We start from the raw sequence: 16,143 nt of genomic DNA, 5'->3' as shown, positions 1-16,143 counted from the left end.
TTAACATTCTATGATATCGGATTACTTTTCTTTGATTGACTTGTTGCTGTTTTCTATTAGTCAAGGCCGAATAACTATTGAACATCTGATACGGTTCAATTTTAAATAGAATATGACCTCTTTTCAATTGTCATACCTATTATTATCTTAATAATTTTAGGAAATAGGGGAAAATTAAGATGCAAGGAAGTAGTTTCAAAAGTTTTACAAAATAAAAGAAATATACAATGGATTTACGGATTACACACACTATGTATTGTACAAACTATGAGGAAACTAAATATAGTTTCTTATTTGAATAGCTAGAAAAGGCAAGTAAATATTTATATGACACTCAAAGGTACTTGTCCTTTTTTGTGAGGCAAAACATGCGACAACTATTCAACGTTAGGTTGGTTATTGTGCCATCGATTTTAGTTGAATAAAAGGAATCAATTTGAGTCAGTTTTTCATTTAAAAGAAGTAAAGTTCAATTGTTGACAGTTTTCTGCATGATTATTAAATTAAATTGATACTTTCTCTCTCGCAATTTCCAATATGTTCTTTCCGTGAAGCGAAACAAACACAATTTATTTTGCCGAAAGTTGTCTATTTATATATTGAATGATTATTAAATTAAATTGATACTTTCTCTCTCGCAATTTCCAATATGTTCTTTCCGTTAAGCGAAACAAACACAATTTATTTTGCCAAAAGTTGTCTATTTATGTATTGAAGTATTTAAAAGACAGTTTATTTTCACACCATGGATGGCATATTGATCATTCGCATTCTTTCGATTCCGCCTAAGTTCTAATTTATGGGCAATTACGGCGAGTGAAGTACGTATCAAATATTGCTTTACTATGTACATGACTGGTCATCAAAGTTAGTAGATGTTTAAGTGTTTGGTGAATGGGTAAAATGGTTCTTTTTAAGCGCATAGTGGTCTTAATGACCCGCACCTAGCACTCGAAATAGAACATTTACAGGTATTTAAAACTATCATGGGTTATCCAATGAAAGAATGTCAACTAGATCCAATGCATTTCAATTTAAAACGTTAATTCGCTCATACCATTATATAAAGGAAAATGAGGTGTGTATAATCGACAAAACAATTCTTTACTACACTTATAATTAAATAAGATTTATAAAGAAGCGTGCCATTTTATCATCAATCTTATCGCTCATTCGTGTTTTGAAATGATTTATTATTGCTTGTGGTGTGATCGCATTGTTTAGACAAGTGAATTGCACGGAAAGATTACAGTAGGGTTATTTAAAATTCCAAATTAAGAGTAATAGGTAATCGTTACACATACACTTATAATTAGTCATTATTCTATACACATACTCTCACAAGTGTATACTATTTGGAACACATGATTCAGTGTGAATATGAAGGAATATTCGTTATTGGAAGTTGGAGTTAAAACCCTCAAAATATTCTTTAAAAGTACAAGGAACGGTTTAGTGATATTTACAAAATTTGTATTTGTAATTCTTGAAATACTTGTTCTATATCGCTACAACCTATTACACATATATGACCACATTGTCTTTGATCAATTTTGTTAGATTCTTTGCTGATATTCATGTATTTAAGCTTATTGGATTAACAAACAGCCCAACAGCAACATGTTTATACTTATTTAAACGTTATTTAAACGTTATTTAACTCTATTTTCATAGCAATACTTACGCTCTTCGTCAAAATATGGTATTTTAAGTGCTTGTTTCAATACCTGTTCACATTTAGATCTTATTTGACCTTTTAATAATGTGTTATCAGTGTTGCAAGCCATTCGTTCATATTACCCGCACATTTTATTTTCGATGTCTGAAAATTAAAATTCGTCCCTTCAAAGGTAATTTAATGTATTTAATAGAATTCAAATAAAACATATATCTGAAATAATAAAATCATAATTATCATGAGCTTCAATCTTTACTATTCACAAAGACATGTCATTAATAGAAATAAAAAACCGAAGACAATATTGTGCAGCCTTTGATAATATATATTTATGTTCAACAGTCAAACCAAACAGTCTGTCACTGATAAGTAATGTTAAGTGTTTATTTTTTGTCGCAGGGTGACGATGTCTCATTGTCATTTTTCCTGTTTGCGCTTGTCTTTGTGTTTGACTGTTCTGTGTATTTATCAGAACGCGTTCATGTCATCTAATTCATCGTTAATCGTTTCGTTAACTATCTCTTTCATTTCCAATATCGTCTTTCATGTGCAATGTTATCTTTGTTCAGTTTACAAGTATGTTTCACCTCAATAAAGCCTTCAACCGTAGGAACCACGACATTTGGCTGACAGTGTGGACTCGGGCTGTCATTGCCATTGGACTTTACCACACTTCAGCAGAATTTAGGCGCATTATGTATTCCAGACTAATGGCCCGTGAAATTATCAAATCGCTACCAATTTTACTGTTTTTAAAATAAAAATTTAAGAAGGCAGCGCTATACAATCAAGACCTTGAATCGTATATACCCCTTGAATAAGAAATGTTTGGTTCGCACGAATGTTATAGAAAAGGCTTGAAACTAGATTTTTCCTTTTGTACCAGTTTTTCGAAACATGTGAGAAATATAATTATGCATTTGTTTGTTTAAAGTTGCATTTTACTCCCTTATTTGTAAGACGATTTTGAATTCATTTGTAAATTTACTACTCAATTTTGGTAGACCATAATAGACGCTCCAGGTAGGCGACATATCCGATTCGTGTAATTCAAGTTGGTGTTAAGATGAACATTGAAAATGTATGCAAATAGGTAAGCGTGATGTATTATGTATTAACAATTTACGTTTGTTTGGAGTTCTGTCAGCATTTTCCTCCATTTTTTTTTGTACACATGCAATATTTCCTCAAAGGTGTAGAACGTCACACCTGTAAGGGATTGTAGGCCGTCACAAGGTGCCAGGTCTTGCATGTTCCAAGAAGGCGGAGTCACGGCATAGTAGGCCCAGCCACGGAAATCTTGACAGTCTACGCCACTTTTTTGGAGGTGAACTACCTTGAGTTTTGTCTCACTTAACGCAACAAGAAAGATGTCCCTTTTGATGATACTATAATTGATGGCGCATCAACTGACAAAGTTATATGGCCGATTAATAAGACAGTCGAAGATGTCGTACTATGGCATATTTCAATTATACCGAATGCTCTAAATAAGTTGTGATTTATTGCAAATGGCTTTGTTAAAAATCATGGTATACGGCCACGTTTTAAAATATATATATTGGAGTTTTTTTTACTTAAAGTGGCACCCTTATTCAAAATCACTATACACACAAGTGTAACAAACACTAAATGTTGACTTATAAACTTGTAACTTATTGAATAATGCATTGACGGAAAATATTAATTACTGATAAGAAGATTGTAACCGTGTATTTAATAGCAGAAAGCGCAAAAATAATAAATGATTGGTGAATGCTAAAATATTTAATGTGGTCTACATAGTCTCATAAGATAGAAATAACATGTTTTCTGCTCATTTCTTTCAAATCAGCCTAAGTATCCTTCATAAAAACCATTGTTTTCGACATGTGTGCATCTCTTTTAAAAAATTAAAACAATATTATTAATTGTTTTAATCTTATTTGGCAGAAAAAGTGCATCTTTTAATACAGGCTAAATTGTGAAGACGAAGCACCTCGCCATGTTACCACAGTTGAAAATGTCAGCCCTGATAAAATACAATCGAAAATTCCGAACTGAGAAATGATAGTTAACAAGCCTTGTGTACAAGCAGCGGAAAGGGTAATCGACAGGAAGTCACATCAGTTCTATTTCAGACATTTTAGACAATACAATCAGATTACCATTCACAACTAGATCAGCTTGGTAAGACATTCAATCGACTTTACTAGGTTATTGTGTGAGTGAACGTTGCGTTTGATCAGAACATTTTTTTCTTTAAATAGTATGTATATGTTTCTAATGGTGGTCCCGTTATATTCGCCATTTTCCAAAAAGACAGCTAGGTTTATACCTGGACCACCGTGTACCTTTTGACAGCTGCCTTTGCAATTTTGTCGTCATTTGGGTGTGTTGAAAAATAAGTTGTCTAAGCATAAATTTGCACAACTGAAAGAGAGTTGCATATAAGTTGTGGTGAAATTACACCCACAAGCTGCCAAAATGTTTAGATATCCAAATGAAAGAAACTCTAGTACTTTGCATGTTACATGTCCGCGGTCAAATATATCTCTAGTTAAAAAGCAATTGAATTGAACGAGTGTGTGTTATGGACTTGTTTTCTCTGGTCACCGTTTGCTAATTACTGAAACAGCTTTGTGTTGGCACAAAATGTAGTCCAGTTGTAAATAAAATGCAATGCCTTTATGTACTGGAATCCTGTATTATTCTAAAGAAAAGGGTGAAATAATCCACTAGTTAAGCCAATTATCTTATAGCTTATACTTGACATTCACGTTTACAAATTTATTATGTACTGCAAATGGGACTTCCAGAGTAGAATTCATAACATCAAAATTCGATATACTGTGTATCAATGATTCCTGAATTATTAAAATACAAGTATCAAATAAAGTACGAAGGATAAAAACATTTGCCTGTATTATTTCGGTCATATTAGATTTATCTTTCTTTGCTATCCTTATCTATGGTATTATAATAATCATGGTAAAAACAACGACAGTTTAATCTTAATACGGCTGGTTTTACATTCGCTCGTTTAAGGAGTTTTCAGGTACTTAACCAGCCGGTATATAAGATAAAATTTGACTCAATCTAAACCTTAAAGGTTTACATTTTATACATAGGACTACACTCATTGAACTTCACCATGTGCATATCATGTTACCCAGTGTGGGAATTTTCACAACGTAAATATGGTACTATCCAAATATAGTAGACAATCTAGCCGATACACAAACGTGCTTATTGATTGACATTCCTTTCTAACAGTTTGAAAACATTCGGCACAGCTTTTTTGAAAATGCGTAGGGCGGGGACTATGCCGTGACAACGCCTTCTTAGAACTTACGTTGGCCTGACACCTTGTGAAGCCCTACATTCCCTTAAAGCTGTAGGTAATGTTACGTTCAACACCTAAGAGGAAAATCGCTTGAGTATCAACGGTGTAGAAATTATAAAATGATAAATGAAGGAAAAATACTGAAAGAAAACTCAGGAACACAAAACAAATGTACATATTCAAAACATAATACCCCACACTAACTTCTTTGCGCACATTTTCAATGCCCATCTCTAACTTGAAACAAATCGGAAATGTCGCCTATATGGAGCGTTTATCATTGTCTACAAAAATTTAGTAGTAACATTTTACGCGCTATTTACAAAACGAGAGAAAAATTCAACTTTAAATTAACAATTGACATCGAAAATATATAGGCGAGTGATGTAAACAAAGGCTTGCAACACTGATAAAACATAATAAAACGTTAAAATAAGAGCTCAATGTTAACGGGTATTGAAACAGGCACATAATGTCTATACTTTGTCAAAGAGCGTTAGTATTTCTATTAAAATAAGTTTAATAACGTTTAGATAAGTATCTGCATGTGACTGTCAGAGTGATTGTTAATCAAATAAGCTTCAAATCATCAATGTCAGCAAAGTTACCAATACAATAAAGTTGATCAAAGACAATGAGGTCATGCGAGTGTAATAGATCATAGCGATATAAAATGAGTATTACAGGTATTACAACCACAAATTTAAATATCACCAAATCGTTTTTGGGTTTTTTAAAGAATATTTTCCAAATAATATCATACAATTTTTTGAGAATCTGCGTAGAAAAAGAGTGATGGGTTTGGCCTCATTCCTATTTCTATGGTCCCTAAAGCATATTTAAATTTAAAATTGTTTAAAATTTATTAATTGAATTGAATCTAGTTGGCATTCTTTCATTGGATAACCCATGATAGTTTTAACTACTCGTAAATGTTCTATTTAGAGCGCTGGGTGCGGGTCATTTAGACCACTGAACACTTAAAAAGAACCATTTGTACCATTCATCAAACACTTAAACATCTACTTACTGCGATGACCAGAAATGCATATAGTAAAACGATATTTGATACCGACTTCACTCGTCGCAATTACCCATAATTAGACATTAGGCGGACTCGAAAGAACGCGAATGATCAATAAGCGATCCATGGAGTGAAAATAAACCATATATTCAACCAAATTCGATGGCACAAAAAACATAATAACTTTGATTAGTTGTCGCATGTTTTTTCTCACAAAGAAGGACAAGTCCCTTTGATTGCCAACTGAATTTTATCATTTGCATCTCTCATTGTGTATAAGAGGGAATGTGTTTATGGTATAAGCATGTCGATAGCAGCCAGGGCAGGTGCTCTTTAATTCCGTCAATGGGATACTTTTTAATCGAAATAAATTACATTATTTTTTAGTTAATAGTTAAGGTTGTTGATTCTATTCTGTGTTTTTGGATGGTATTGCTGTATAATGTTAGAGTTAGTCTTACTTGTACTCTTGATATAATTTCATGTTGGGAAAATATGCTATATAGTACAACCTCATAAGTCATTAGAATCTTACGTAATTCTGCATTATTATAGTGCGTCTTTCAAATCAGAGAACCTATGCCTCGGAATCTATTTTGCCGGTTAAAGTTGATTAAATATCGAAATATATTTTTCATACCTGGAAAGAGCATTCGTTTCTTTATTCATTATAAATTTACTTCAATAATCCATTTAAACAGCAAAAAGTATCTTAAATCCTACCCATGTCGTTGTTACAATGACTCCCTTGCTGATAACTATTCGATACCTTCATTGATGATGAATGTTAAAATATGTATTATGTTACGACGGATCTAAATATAGTCCTGATTAATGTAGATACCTTGTATTCGTCTTTTAGGAACTTGTATTTAACTTGAATTTAAGAAGGGGAATTAACATAAGATCATGCCTTAAGTTGTTTGTTGAATTTAGCCAGTTAGAAAATAAAACGACATTTATGAACGCCTGAAAAATCATAACAAGAAAACGTTTGGTTTATCATGTTATCAGTTAAACGAAGAACAACGTTTGTTTTTTTCTGAAAGAGGGGTGTCTTTCGGCTTAAGTCACAGAACCCGCGTAAAATAAAAAATAAGATAAACAGCTTATATGCTGCAATAACCTACATTCAAAGTATTTTGAAAATACTATAATCAAATGCGTACTTTATATTCTGCCAGTATAATAGTGGCAAAGAACTACGTTATAAAGATTAACGTAAATCGGAATAATGTATTGAGAGTATAGTAATACGAAATATGAAATTGTAATTACTTTCATATAGGGAGTAAATAACTAGAAACAAAGTAAACACGGCAGTCCAAATGAGGCTATATCCCAGCCGTTGTTTTTTTAGTATATTTCGTTTTTTTCACGCAACCTGACTGGTACGTTGAATCTGAACAACATTGTACACAACCACTGGTCAAGAGTGGGAATATAGGAAATACAATTTGTTTGATCGGTGCACAGATTGCAATTGGTTTGAGTACCTGGATCAATTCAGTTATTGTTGCTAAAATTACATGAAATATAAAAGGTCAATAAATCCAGTAAGAATTGACATGCCTACACTGCTTAATGTAAAAAGCCCGGACACAAGCATGTGTACTATGACCTTTAAATGTCATATGTGACCTTGACCATTGAGGCATGGACCTGGGTCAAGATCACTGCACATCGTCTTAATAAGGACAACATTTGTACCAAGTAATATGGTAATCCATCAATGCATAAGAAAGTTATAGCGCGGACACGCGCATGTGTACTCTGACATTTAAATGACATTTAAAGGTAAATAATCTTTATTAAAACGCAATATAAACATCATCCTTTATTATTATTGTATTAACTAATTACAACTAAAGCACTGTTGACATCATTTTAAAACAACATAAAACAACATACCAACTCATTATTTTCACTAACGACATACAACTTCCTTACGTATAGCGTTTCTTTTGAGCTAAAATTCTCTTTTACTGCCGATGGTTTTCCTGAACTCACTACTTTCCTTGTTGCGAATATACATATTTCGAAATCATGAACTAAAATTAAAAAAAAAATCATTTTCAAATAATTCTAATTAATTAAATATTAATTTGCATTAATATATTTCTGCTTAAACCTTACTCTCAAAACGCAGTCAATGGCGTGTTCAAAATCAACTAAACATCAAAAAAACTTGCCTTAGCAAATAACCAGATGCATTAGTCTATATAATCAAATAATCATTTTCATTGTTTTGACTGTTTTCATAATAATTTATTGTCCATTAGATACTTTTCAACTTCTTATATTTTTTTTTCATTTTCCAGTTATGGTCGTTTAATTTCGGATATTCTTTAAAGGTTTATTTATCTTTAAAGGTTAGTTTTTAATGGACGTTTATTGTCTTTCTAAATATCTATATTTAATTAATTATTCTAAAAACTTCCTAGGGTCTTGAATTTAAACAGCTTTAAATTGATGAACTAAATTTGACCTAGTAATTCTACTCTTCGCTTTATTAAAAGTGGTTTAATATTGCTTGTATGCTATTTTATGTTATTTAATCAGTCTATAATATGTTGTTCAATATTTATAATAAGACCTTCCATGTTCTGTGATCATTTTTTTTCTCTGTGGCATTTGCAACTTATCATGGGAAATTTACTATGTGTGTTATCTTTTTAGATGATTTAATATTGCCTTTTGTATTCACAGCACAAACGAATCAGAGCATCTTGTACTGACAACAAATGATATTCTACATATAATAACGTCTATATTGATATAATTCATACACTGTCGTCAATCGCGTTTTGATTTTTTTTCAAATACCGAAGCGATGTTTAAAATCATCTTCAGATTTACAAACAAATTAAGATTGACTAATTGATTGCAATGGGCTAGTAAGTGAACAAAATCATGTATAAAAGGGTCAAAGTATATGCAAATACTTAAGTATTTTGTATAAAGTAGTCAACTGTACTACATCCAAAAACATATAAATAATATATAACAATAATCAGACTTTATACGACCATTCATCAGCTATACATAATTACTTTTACACAGTTCAATAATTATAAAACCACAATTCTTTGCTGATCGATCAACACAATTCCTGTATAACGTAACAATGTCAAAAGTATGATAAACATAACAACAATGTAAAGAAGTTCTTTTCGTATTTAAAATAATAGATCAAACATTAATTTATTTTAAATGTTGTTTTCGATGAAAAGCAAAACAAGATATTTAATGTCATTTATCGAAAACAACTAACCCCCTAGAGCGATGACTACTAAGTGGCATTCTATTAAGGTATTCGACATACATCTAGAAAGTGGAAATTAAAGTTTCATACCTGTTGACGCAATATAACTTTAAAGCATTGTTTTGCTTACAGCCTTCATGTAAATTTATTATACGTAGCATTATTACTTTACATTTTTATAGATGTGTAACATATCCTAGAATATTAAACGAGTCTGGATTCCTGCATGATGGAAATTACCCAACATTTGAAATGATTACAATCAATTGAAAACAGCTATTTTTATTAATAATACCCCAAACATTCGTTGATAAAAGTTTGCTTAAACAGTTATCACCAATATTTATATTTATAACAAATGGTCCAAACATTTAATGACAAGGAGATTGTTCATAATAGTTGTCTTTTGCAGACAGCCGCATGTAGCTCTATTTGGACTGTTGACGCGACGGCATGTATCTTCCTGCAAGTTGTTGAGCATATGAGTGGCCGCTTTTCACTGACTACTCGTGTGCTTTTGAGGAGACCGTTTGTAGCGTGCATCACCTCCGCTGTCACTCCCTGTATGAATTTAAACCAATTAGACACTTAGCGTTAAATATGACTGTGTGTCTCAAAATCAACAGTTTGTGGTGTAAACCAATAAACATTCACTGTTGTAAAGCTCTGTTGTCAAATGATATATGACATGTGAATGATGTCAAACATATTAAAATCAATATTAAACATATTGACTACAAGCAATAAAGGCCTCACAAGAACAAAATAATAATGTAAATAGAAGAAAACATTGATATATCTGTTAGATGAATAGCAGGTTTCGGCAGAGACAAGATATGAGGCCTCTTAAAGTAGGAATATGAGGCCTCTTAAATTAGGCAGAGCATACACCAACGGAAGCCTGAGTATGCGAATAATATTAATACTTGAACACTTATTCTTCTATTTATAAAAAAGTTTTCATCATCACGAGAACACTTAATTTTACGTCTAAATATTTGATTTGTGCCGGACGTACATAATAAAAAATATTTTTGAATCAGATGTATACACAAAGGTTCATCTGAACTTCGGTTCTAAACTATCTATTTAACTATATGCTTGTGTGTGTGTGTGGTTCCAAGCGCTAGAAAAGAGTAAACTGAAAGTAAGTTTCATTGTTTTTTTTTATTTGCTTGGAGTCAGGTCGACATTTTGATTTTTCATGCAAATTGTAATCATTCTGTAGAATTAAGCGTTTCCAAAATATTTGTTTTGCTTTTTTTTATAGCCAAAAGCGTGTCTATTTGCATTTTTAAGAACTGTATGTGCTTTTCTTGAACGCTGTGATTCCAACTCAATTACTTCTGCCAAAACGTTCAAGCTGTTTTAGTTCAAACACCAGATTAATTCTCCGATATCTTAATTACATCCTTATGAATCATTGACGGCGAAGAACAATAGACCGTTGACCTCCACTTTCTAGTGCTTAGCACCACAACGGTCTTTTTGTTAAAACATTTTTGACGCATAATAAAAAAGAGGCCTTAATTAAACTTTTGTTTAATGTTTCAATTATCAAAAAATAAGCAAACAAACACGCCGAAATAGTATCAAATGAAATCAAATTGTTCCTACCAGTATTCACACTTGGGCAATTTTCGTCGGGGCATACCGAGCTGCTTAATCGCATAGTTCTGTCCGATAGCTCCATTCCTGAAAGCATACGTTTTCTGATCGCGATTTGTACATTGATATAACATAAATCATATGACATTTCTGATTTCTACACACACATTATGATTATTATAAAACCTGTATGTCATTGCTCCTAACGAAACTTATATTATTACACTATGTCATTACTCGTAAAAAATATTTTATTATAAAACTACTATGTCATTGATCCTAATGAATATTTTATTATTACACTACGTCATTACTCCTAACGAATATTATATGATTAGTGAGGAGGCTGACAAGTTTTTTTTTTACTATGACCTTTATTGAAACTGCATGTATATACATTACTTACCAATAACATTTATGTTTGTTGCTCCCGTCAGATCTTGCTCGTCAGTATATGTTCTTGAAGATATACCTAGACGAGAACAAGAAATTTAGTTCAATATAGAAAACTAATCAATTATAAGTATTCAATATATTGAACTATAAATGGTTAACATATTTGTATCATCTATTTAATTATGTTTACGCTAATCACGCAATGGCATTCCAGCATGATAGGTAAGCATTATAGGTTTAAATAAAATTCCTACCGGATTGGCTAGTAGCATCTGATGGCACTATTTCTGTTTTTGGATGATCCAGTAGTGGATTTATTTTGCCGCCCGTAGACTGTACGCCATCTGCAAACGACAAAGGAACAATAGAACCTCGAGGCGACCGCTGACGAACGTGTGTTGTTATGGGAACATATAAATAAGTCCGAAACTCACGAAGACTTCACTTTATTAACACTTTCATAGTTTTGTGCATGTTAACTCTTGCAGGGTTGAAACAACCTTTCGGAGGAAATCATGAATTAAAAGGTAAAGACATCTTATTATCCAAACTAAATGGTAATATAACGGTCATGTAACATATGCTTGCAATATTTAAAAAAAATGTTTAAGCAAATATAAATAAGTAATCAAAGCACTGAACGGGGCAGTGTATCAATGTTTGTGTTATGATCGTATCATGATAGGGCATGACTATATCTCCGTAGCAACTTCATATAATTGCACAAATCACAGCAGTTATCGATCAAACACGGCATATGAACTTCCTTTATATCAAGGTAAATTAATCAAGAGAAAGGCCACGTCTTTGGTGACCTGTTTAAGGTAGCATATCCCTAATGAAAACCTCCACTTGAAACTCTTCAGTTTTAATGCTTTAGCCTATGTTGTAAAGCACAGGACAACACATCTTTTGAATGATTCATGATAGCGGTTCGAATCCATTTAGGAGCACATTTGTTTTCCTTTCATTTCTTCATTAGCTAACATTTTTTACAGAAGATTATACAGTATCTTCACTTAAAGTAATTAATTTTATTTCTACACAATGCGCTTTTCACAATATGGTAAGCATTTGTTGGTAATTATTTCATAATCCTTCATCATGGTTCAAAGGATACACGGCGGAGACAAACTATAGACATATGCACTTTGACATCTGAGTTCGCTCTTGACCTAGACCGAAAGGCATGAAACATGCGCTCTACACCTCGTATCAATATGGTGTTTTTGTGAGTAGTTATTATAAGATCTTTCAAGCGGTTCACGAGATATGGAGCGGACACTAAATGCAGTAGTGTTATAGTCATTTGACCTTTCACCTAAAAATGTGACCCAAACCTTGCTATTACATGCACTCCACACATCGTATTGATACGGTGAACATTTGAGGCGAGTTATTTGTAATTGACACGAAACACAATAATATTTCCTTTGATCGCTGTGTTCGACCTTGACTATAAACAGAACTTGTTTTCATATGCCTTCTACAAATCATCTCAAAATTTTGAATTTTTGTTGGAATGTATTTCAATATTCTTAAAGGAGTTTAAGTACTTTGGGGCGGACACGAAATTTAGTCATGTAATAGTCGCATGAACATTACCTAAAGTTTTGACCTTCACAATGAACCGTTCTGCATGGGTAGTTATTTTAAAATCCTTCAAACGGTTCAGGAGATATGGAACGGTCACGAAATGTAGTCATATTATCTTTGATTTCTACGTGTTCCATTGACCTTGAACCAAACGAGTTGCAACATGCGCCCCGCACATCAACATAATATGGTGAACATTTGAAGCAAGTAATTAAAAATCCATCAAGCGATCAAGAGATAGGGAGCGGTCACGGGTTTTGATTGTCAGGCGACGGACAGACGGACGGACAACTCGAGAAAAAACAGTATGTGACGATGCTTTTAGAAAGGGGTACAATGACGCCAATTTCAATTTCGAGAAAAACGTGTTTAAAGTTTGTAAATTTATTTTACTGACTTTTACTATTATAAGTCACCATTTTCTCGCTTAATTGTTTAAATCTGAAGTAAAACAAATGTTTTAATTTCATCCATAAAATAAAAGTACTGAGTAAGAATATAATATTTCATTTGAATAAGTGTCTTATCATAAATACTACGTTGAAAACTGCAACAAGTAACAACACGTTTAAAGTTGCCAGTTATCAAGAATTAGCGGCTACATTGATGCCTTTAAGTTCTTGTAGAGTTGACATACTTTTGTCGTTGATAACAACAATAAGAATAAATATGTTCTATGCTTATTCTTATGAATTATTTTCACTTTGAAATGTGATATGCATGATTCAATAGTATACCAAAATTTCCAGTAGGTTCAATGTTTTAACCTTTAGGAACCATGTTTGCTGTATATTTGAAATTGTAAAAGGTGACATTTACTCATTGCCCAATTGAATAAGCAAACACTTAAATGTATGCAAGCTATACAGTGTAAACTCTTTGTAGAGTTTTAACATTATTAGTTGAATTCAACTTTTTTCAGTGTGTTTTGGTTTTGTTCCAGTACCACACATCAAGCTCCGCACATAAGTAGTTTTGAATGTTTTCTTTGTATAGTATCAGTTGATTTATCCTTCGATATCAATTTACACCAATGATATCAATGCTCGATACAAACGTTATAACTTAAAATATGTTTATGCACTTCCGTATTTTGAGACATGTAGTCACATGCAGGGCTGACACAACCATTCGTTGAATAATTAATTAAAAGATTAGGGAATATTGATTATCCAATAGAAATGATGAATGTACGGTTATGTGACCAATGTGACCAATGCATGCATGTTTTGATTGATATAAAACGGCCAAAATATAAATGTAAAGCAACTTTATTTTACTGTCAATTGTTAACAAACCATTTTCTTTATTGCCAGATCAGAATTGTGACTGATATTTAATCAGTTATACAATGTTATGTAGGTCCAAACCCATGTCGGGACCGTCAAAAACGTATGTTTTTGTTAATGTTCTGCAAGGACTAAAATGCGTACCTGTTGTTTATTTAACTGCTTAAATACATAAAAAGACTCATCTTATAGTCTTAATCCGTTCAAATGTAAACATATTAAAAAATATTTCTATAAGTAAGTGGCTAGTAGCTTTTTTGCTAGTAAATAATTATTTGCAAAACAAAAAGTGCTCTTTTCGATGTTCACGGAATACCCATCCTTATGCAATAGCGGTAACATTACGCAATGTATGATACTAAATTAATTAAAATTGACATATTTTTCAATGTAGAATCTAGCAAGTAAGCATACCGGTTTAACATTTCAAAATATCACGTTTGTCATCTTCTTCTTTTGAAACTCGAACTTTTTAGCCCCTTTAAATATATGCTAACGCAACTCTGACTACAGTCGAGTTAGATATAGTGTGGAATATATTAAATGATTTAGTACTTAATCGAACTTTCAAATAACGGATGCTTGCATTGATTCTCTGTTCGTAAAACGAACTTAATCGAGTTATACAGCTACGAATTTAGTCATCAATACCTTTAGGAGTTTCAGGTTTTACGAAAGTGGGTTTGGAAGAACCGCTAACATTTGGTGTGCTCTTTTTCATCCGATCTCTGTTGTCAGGATCTGCAAGTGAACTGTAGATGTTAATATTTAAAGACAGAAGAATAATTTAGTTCTCATTTAAAAAAATATGAAATCACATTGTCACCATACAGTACAAAGTAAGAGACAGAAAAAAAATAACAATGGATATTGATCCTTTTCAAGTTGTATTTTCAGCTGTTTCGAAGAAAAAACCCAAACCTCTTCCTTTTAGTCCTTAAACATTTTCGAAAATAAATCTGATATATCGAAGTTATATTTCAACTTATGTTTGGCACAAAAACTTTGCTTGGTATAGTACTGGTGCTTATAAATAAACCCGACCCTATGGTCTCTATTAACGATGTTAAAGAAAGGACTCGACCTAAATTTGTGGCTGCATAAATACTTTTAAGTTCTTGTGTTATTGACATATCATTGTTGCCACTTTTAACAATAATACGGTTTATTTCATATAAATGACAAATATTTAACATTTAATGTGATATTGTGTGTTTCTGCTTTAATAACGTATGCATCAGTACAGTTAAGAAAAACAATGAGTTGTTTTACATAATTATTTCAATATAAGGTAGTGAGTTTTTTAGAAAAAAACAATAACTTAAGTTCAATTTAAAGATAGCTCAATGAAAACGTACATAAATTACCAATGAAAAAATATATACATAACACCTAAATCACTAGGTCAAGGGGCATGGCTATGGCCAATTCCAAGTACTTCCACCAAGGATGTTTTAAAAACCTCGGACTTGTGCAACAGGGGGTGAGTATGGGAAGGGTGCAACTAAACACATTAGGTAAATAAATAAGGTGAAAAAAAGCTGGAGATTTGCACTTGCTAATATCATAACGTTATTTTAGAACAATCAAATGTTATGTTAAGTTGTCTGAATAAAATTTGCATAGGTAACCGTTTCAAATAAAGTCAAATAAATATCTAGATAAAGTCTAGATATACATCAAAGTACTGTACACTTTTGTCAGAAAGTTTGTAAACAGTGTATATCTAAGTCATGATCATAATTTTGCACAATTCTTAGCTTCCACCACTGACTCATTACATCTATTACTAATAAAGGCAGAGTATACAGTACTTATTAAAGTATACTCATCTTGGGACCGTACGAGACGTACATGGCAAAAGTTTATCTTTCCAGAATATGCATGCTTTTTTTCTATTTTATATAATATATGTGTTTAAAAAGGCAAAAATAGTTTGTTGTTTGACTCCAAATCTATAAA

General features: G+C 32.2%; 1 protein-coding gene across 4 annotated transcripts in view; it reads right to left on the bottom strand.

Moving 5' to 3' along the window:
- Positions 1–7,851: 7,851 nt before the first annotated feature.
- Positions 7,852–16,143, bottom strand: part of LOC128238282 (delta-like protein 1) — a 48,793-nt gene continuing 40,501 nt past the window's right edge. For all 4 annotated transcript variants that reach the window (XM_052954025.1, XM_052954022.1, XM_052954024.1 and 1 more), the window contains 5 exons: positions 14,833–14,922; positions 11,551–11,640; positions 11,307–11,372; positions 10,910–10,987; positions 7,852–9,853 (listed from right to left, as the gene is read on the bottom strand). In XM_052954025.1, coding sequence (XP_052809985.1) covers positions 9,789–9,853; positions 10,910–10,987; positions 11,307–11,372; positions 11,551–11,640; positions 14,833–14,922 — 389 coding nt within the window. In that variant the 3' untranslated portion in view covers positions 7,852–9,788. The remainder of the gene's footprint in view (positions 9,854–10,909; positions 10,988–11,306; positions 11,373–11,550; positions 11,641–14,832; positions 14,923–16,143) is intronic.

Source organism: Mya arenaria, chromosome 6 (assembly GCF_026914265.1).
Source record: "Mya arenaria isolate MELC-2E11 chromosome 6, ASM2691426v1".
NCBI lineage: Eukaryota > Metazoa > Mollusca > Bivalvia > Myida > Myidae > Mya > Mya arenaria.
Note: the sequence above shows the minus strand (reverse complement) of the source record. Positions and strands in the feature narration are given on the sequence as shown.